The 6,690-nt window shown below is 49.2% G+C and overlaps 1 protein-coding gene across 1 annotated transcript; it reads left to right on the forward strand.

Annotated features, from left to right (window-relative positions):
• Window positions 1-2,427: 2,427 nt before the first annotated feature.
• Window positions 2,428-3,966, forward strand: LOC144193163 (proton-coupled amino acid transporter 2-like). The gene is made up of 2 exons (XM_077711965.1): window positions 2,428-3,556; window positions 3,764-3,966. Exons 1-2 carry the CDS (start codon window positions 2,428-2,430, stop codon window positions 3,964-3,966), a joined length of 1,332 nt encoding a protein of 443 aa, XP_077568091.1.
• The last annotated feature ends 2,724 nt before the right edge of the window (window positions 3,967-6,690 follow it).

Here is a 6,690-nt window from a genome sequence, read left to right on the forward strand (position 1 = left end):
TTCAACATCGAAGATCCTCTCCTTTGAAAAACACAATTTTCGAGGAGCCCGGGCCCTTGGAACTAAGAAATAGTTCAGAGATGAGGGCGCTTGCCTAATCTGATCCTCGTCCAAGTTCTTTTCGACCGGCTCGAGCAACCAAACCGTCCAGCTGGACTTGAATGCTTGTAAACCAACGTGACCATCGCCATCAGAGTGTAGGTACGTCCCTGTGGTGACATGTCGAAATTGAGCTGTTCTAATGAGTTTCCCCTGTTCCAGTGTTTCCGTGTCCATCTCAATGTACCATTCCTCCGCCTTCGACCGGCCCGTTTCAAAGGACAGCTCCAGCCCACTTTCTTGGCTGTTCCCCTTGCCGGCCTTGACATTTCGTCTGTTCCTTCTATCTGCAACAATTCCAAGCCGAAGTCCATGATTTGTTTCCGTAAGGAAGCACCTGCTAGCTTCCATACAAGGAAATTCCAAGGCATCGGATATCATGACATTGTTCAGCAGGCTACTGGAATTTCTTTGGTTTGGGCCATGCGAGACACAGGGACTGACCGAGAGGTCTCTCGTGATAAATGTCTTTGCTCCTCTCTCCCATCTTCCTAGTCCTTCCAATATCATGGCGGAAGACTGACGCTGAGATTCATTGGTTCGGTCAGTCTTGTAGGTATAAAGACAGGCGAAAATTTCTCGTTTACGATATGTTCTCTTTGTGACCGAACGAAACCGAGGAATAACGGTTTCTGTCTGGAAGCATCCGGCGAACCTTGAGGGCAATTGGAAAAAAAGAAAGACTGGAAAGATAGGTCCGATGTGGCATGGAACGCGATCACTATCACTATCACTCTTCCAAGCACCGCGATGCCACGGAGGAAAGGGCCGTTGACCCGGAAGAGATAAGTCTAGGAGGAGAATCAATCTTGTACGCGCCGATCTGATTGCTACAGGCAAACTTTCCCAGTTCATAGGGCCTATTGTGTTTCGACGATGAACTTTTTCCAACATGCGAAGGAAGTTGCTGGCTCGGCACAAGCCCTTGTTCTGATGTCGGGAATGAAATCGCGAGTAACACAATGGGAACTTGAAATGAGAGACAAGAAAGTAGAGTTTGGAGTGGCTGTGTACGAGATTATGGAGGACAGTCAGCAGCTCTCTGAAGCATCGCTCAACACGGCTGAAGTGGACGGCGACGTGCTAAGCGTATTTCGGCGTTGCCACTGTGATATTCAAAGGCTTACTCGGGAAAGAGGAAAGTTACTAAGTGAAGCCGTCCGATGCAGTCGACCCACTGCCGAATCTTACCATTTGGCCACAGGTGGCAAGAAGCTTGACCAAGTGCGAGCCGAGACCGACGCCAACACCGGGTGGCTCGAGCAGACATTCAACCTAGCCTACAGGGTGACCTCAAAGTCTTGGTTGGAGAGCAGCATTGCTTCAATTGACGCCGAAATCGAGGAACGGAGAGAAAAATTTGGACCAGAAATGTTTGACGTTATGAACAGAAAGGAACGTTACACACCCCGAGATCCTGTCTTGGCTGAGTTGTTACGATTGACAAAGAATGGTATTCTCCTGCTCCGACGCCAAGTCGACCAGGCCAGAAAAGAAATTGAATCCACTTGGAGTTCCTACTCGGAACAAGTGCCTCTAGAAGAGGTGAGGGACTTTGTCCTCTCGCATCCAAGCCTTTGGAACAGACTCCAAGTCCACGCAGGAGTAGACCAATCTTGTGCGCTGAATGTTGCCTTCCATTCCTTGCTCCATCAAGCTTCCAGTATGAGGGGCGAAACCAGCGAAAATTATCATGGTACTATTAGCAGGTATCAATTGAAACGCTTCCGCCAGCTGTACGTTGTTGACCCGAAAGGGAGCCAAGATTTCTTCCACAACTGCATTTTTACCATGTTTGACAGGGACAAAGATAGTCGACTGAACGATACAGAGACAGAAGAGTTCATCGTGAACGTCTTTATGTCAAAGGATCAGTCCAGGACTGAGGAAAACGAGAGACTCAAGATGGCAATCCTCGCAAGGGTCGGTTGCACTGGCGGCCTACCCCCCGGAGGCCTCTCCTTCGCTGATGTTCAGGCTCTACTCGCTGGAAGCATCCTAACGTTGTGACGGGATCGGATATTCGTTGGCTTCCAAAATTAGCTTGGAAACAAGTCTTGTCTTTGTGGGGCTTCTATATTGTGTCGATGCATCAAGATGTTCCGATTTTTCAATGCTGAGTACCGGGGAGAACGTACCGGACATTCAGCATATACTTCGAGTACTCTGGAGTACAGTAGGAACCTACTGTACCGACGACCTTACAACCTACATACAAGAGTACCTTGCACGCATTGCTGGTTTTGAGAACAAAGAGAATTAAAATACGATTGAGATTGGAACCATTACCTTGGCTTCACGCCTGCGATACCAGCTGGAAGAACTCCAATGATCACCGAATCTACGACGCTGCTGCCTCCTCAACGACATAGTGTCGAGGACAGCGAAGATCATGCACCAATTCACGCCAGTCTCGACCGATTCGGCGATGCACTTTTGGAGGTTTCGCAACAGGATCCGTCGGGAAGGGACTCCGCCGCTGAGGCGAAGTCGTCGACATGGGCGACATTTGTCCACCTTCTCAAGGGATACATGGGAGCGGGATGTTTGAGCCTTCCATGGGCAGTGACTCAGCTGGGTATGGTTTGGGGCCCAGTGGCCATAGTTTCTGTCTCGGTGTGGTCTTCGTACAACTGCTGGTCCATCGTTCGAATAAAACGATACATCGAGGCCAGAACGAATTACAAAGTCGAAGAGGCCGAGACTGCTAGTGAAATATCGTCAGCTCGCTCAGTAGCTACAAGTCTGACGTACCCGGAGGTCGGCGATTGGGCTTACGGCGTGCACTTTCAAACGTTTGTGGCACTTTGCGTTTGCACCCAACAACTGGCCATTTGTACCGTATTCTTTTCGTTTGTCGGAGAAAATCTTCTAGCCGTTGGGCAGTGGCTGGAGATAGATTCTATTTGGATCACTCATGTGGGTGTCCTCACCATGACATTTCCCTTCATTATGATATTGAGCTTGATTCCCAACCTGAAGCTCTTGACGCCAGCAATGGCAACGGGAACTATGCTTTTGCTTGTTTCCTTCGCAGCAATTGCAGTTGTCATTGTACAAGAATGGCCCCACCGTCCATCTTTTGAAGATCTTCCGTCTTTCAAACCCGCCCAGGCGCCTCTTGCAGTTTCGGCAATCCTGTATTCGTACGAAGGAATAAACTTGATACTACCCGTCGAGTCCAATATGCAAGATGGCAGAGGATTCCAAGCAGCGTTCATGGCAGCAATGGTGTCGGTGGCGCTGATCTTGGTTTGCTTCTCCGGCATATGTGTTGTGACGTTTGGCAATATTACCAGCGGCAGTGTAACAGCCTACTTGCTGGACACGCTCGACGATGACAGTCAAATGTGGTGGCTAATGATCGCGAATAGTGCGGTGAGCCTGTCAGTGCTCCTAACCTACCCGCTACAACTATTCCCCGCTCTGGAGCTTCTTGGACCAATCTTCTCGCGGTACTGGGTGGCTGGCTGTCGAAGGATTGACGACGGCTCTGCGGATGATGACAATGATCTGTCCGGGTTTGACCCACTCCCACCGCTTCCCGAAAATGGCTATCTCTCTGTGGACTCTCTTCCAGACATGGAACATTTGTACGACGAGAAGAACATTGTCAAAGGGGATGATCCAAGCGCCAGCGAACAGTCTTCGGAGGGTCAAGGGGGTAGCTCAATGGGTGAGGTAGCCTCAGCTTTGTTTCTTGGGCCAAAACTCACGATGCCTGGTGACTCGATTCAGCTTCGAGTCTCGCTAGTCTTTATGACCTATTTGGTGGCTGTGGTCGTACCCAATGTTCAGGCACTCATATCGCTAGCGGGCGCAGTAGCTGGATCTTCGTCAGCGCTTTTGATTCCGCCCATTTCTTGAGTGGGCATGGCTTGCACACATGGACAGGGAAGAGCAGGCACGTCAAGAGCAACGTGCGGCTGATCCCGCTATGAGTCCGGTGGATGAGACAACCTTACTGTCAAGTGACTTTCCCTCGCCTCATTTCGACATGTCTCGATCGCTTTTTGATTTAGACGGCAAAAGGTCTCTACAAAGACTTCGATGTATGGTGCTCATCCTCCTTGGTGGCGTATTCTTTGTCATCGGGACGTTCTCGGCTGTTTCAAACGTAGTGAGGGTGTACTCGCAAACCTAAATGTAACTCGTACCATTGATCTGCGCGAATAAATGTTAGTATTCAGGGTACAAGCGAGCAAACATGCTTGGATTAGCTGTAATGTGTCCTGTTGCTACATCAGGGAGAATTAAGCATTGTGAATTATGGCCACATGCTTTTCAAAAGCCGACGCACCCAAAATGGCATCGAGCTGTTTCCTAGATTCGAGAGAAGTTCCCCCCATCCAGACCTGGGGTTTTCTTGCCCGACGCACGACAATACCACAAACACTACGAATCGATTAACAGACTTCGTCTACCGGGTAGACTACAGAAAGGTCTCCACACTCTACGCAGCAGTAAAGCAAAGCCAACGTGGCATAACATCAAGTTGGCTGTTTGTAGAACCCACTGGATATTCCTACGTGCAAGCTTGAACGTTCATCCGTTCGGTCCAAATGTATCTGATGCGATGAAACAACGGAAATGAGGATATATTCCAGATGTGGGAATGCAAGATCCATTCGAGCCTGGTTTCTTGCGACCATATGTGTCTACATTGCACAATCGAGCATACTATTTAAAAACTCGAGCTGGTTGTCGTCACAACCAGCTATTAAGAAAGAAGACATTGTCGATCTCCGAACGGGAAAATACTGAGGAGCCCGCAGTTTCTGGTAGCCTTCGGCATTGTTGGCCATGGAAAAGCTGGAACTACAACAATGCAGCGATGGTTGTCACAGCATCCCGACATCCACTGTCCATCAGGAGAGATCCTGCAACTCTCGTTGGGATCACCTGGTCACTTCGTCTCCAGAATGTACGACGAGTACTCGGCACTTCAAAATGCTACCGTGCCAGGTAGTCAGAACAGAATGAGGCTTAGAATGGGATACAAGAGTCCAGGTGATATTCGTGTGCCAGACTCCATCCGTGCATTAGCATCGTTTTTTCCCCAAAACGCTCCTGATTATCGGTATCCGACACCCAGTCTATTGGTTTGAGTCGCTGTACAACTTCAAGATTCAGAACTTGCCAGAAGGCTTTCCTCTGGACTATTGGGGGAGATCCAAACCAGCTTGTTGGAAAATGCTCGGATCCCAGGACATTCAATTGCGTTGGTACGCACAAAGGCCTGTTTCATCTGCACTTGGCGTATTTGGGCAAAGGGGAGGTAGGCGAGCTCGCCGCAAAGTACCCAAGCCTACGAACTGATACCGTTGTCGAAACGAAGAATCCAATTTTCCTCTTTGACGTGGACCAATTTCGTGATCACCGAGGGGCTTCCCTCAGTACAACGTATGGTAACTTTTCGATGCGAATGAAGCAGTTCCGTAGAGATCTGGAGACTCAGCTAGGGATTTCAGAGTCGCAACATCGATTGGCAGAACAACCACCGTTCATACGGCCAGGAAAGCAGTGGTCAGAGGACCTACAGATACAACGTGATGCTGCGAAGATCGATATTTGTGCTGATCAATACACCGCACTGAGGTCGCACTTGCTGGAATTTCCCGGGAGGCTTCGCAATGGATTCGAACCAGTGGATTCTTGGACCACCCGGACGTGCACGTATCCTCCAGGGAGTACCTCGAACATCATATCTTGGGTGAGCTGTGGATGGGCGACCCCTGTACTCGACTCACAGATTGATGTTTGGATTTTGGAAAACCATGGGTCCCTGCAACAAAGCGAAGATGATATCGAGATGTTTCGCCTTTGAGTAGTTTAGCCGATCCGCCTTTGCCACAATGATAGGCCAAAGTGCCAGTGGCAACTTGTCTGTCTTGTGAGCAAATGCTTTTCGCCCACCCTGATTCAGTTCTCCCAGAAAATCCAGCGACTTCTGTACCTCTTCAGCCCCGTCATCCCACGAACGTACGACAAATTCTTCCAAGCTGTAGTTGTTCCGCAACATGGGGAGACAATGATTTTGCATACATGATACCGAGACATTGTTGTGGCCTACCCATACCGACTTAAGGTTTGGCAACTTCTCAATATGGGCGAGAAGTTTCAACATCCCTCTGTCAGAGATACGGTTAGCGAACAAGTTAAGCTGCTCTAGGGCCGAGTCTTCCCAAAGATTCCCAGGACACTATCCAGAAATGTATCGTCAAGGTTGTTTCCGGCCATCCGAAGAACTCGTAGGGATGTATTTCTTACTTTGTTTTCGTCTTCGTCGGTGGCGAGCTTCTCATCCTTTGAGGTCTCATCCTCCGCCTCATCCTCTCCATAGGTTTTTTTCGGTGAGTCGCTCATTTCCATATCCTCGGACCGATCAGGGACAGTTGTGTCTGTTTCCTGTGTTTGCTGGTTATTTTCCTTGTCCGATTGTTTTTGTTCGTCTGGGTAGTTGGACGAGTCGTCAGTTAGATTCGATTCCGGTTTTGGTTTCCGACGCAAGAGATAGCTAATGTCTAGCTCCTGTAACGCTGTATTGTAATGTAGCAAAGATGCAACTGCTGACATCCCTTCATCATGGCA

The sequence above is a fragment of the Stigmatopora nigra genome, unplaced genomic scaffold, assembly GCF_051989575.1.
Source record: "Stigmatopora nigra isolate UIUO_SnigA unplaced genomic scaffold, RoL_Snig_1.1 HiC_scaffold_129, whole genome shotgun sequence".
Lineage (NCBI taxonomy): Eukaryota > Metazoa > Chordata > Actinopteri > Syngnathiformes > Syngnathidae > Stigmatopora > Stigmatopora nigra.

What these genes read in the sequence shown, in the direction of transcription:
- LOC144193163 (XM_077711965.1), top strand. Translation starts at nt 2,428, where the DNA reads ATGATCACCGAATCTACGACGCTGCTGCCTCCTCAACGACATAGTGTC. An exon ending in TGGACCAATCTTCTCGCGGT is followed by an intron (nt 3,557 to 3,763) that starts ACTGGGTGGCTG and finishes AGGGTCAAGGGG; the next exon opens with GTAGCTCAATGGGTGAGGTA.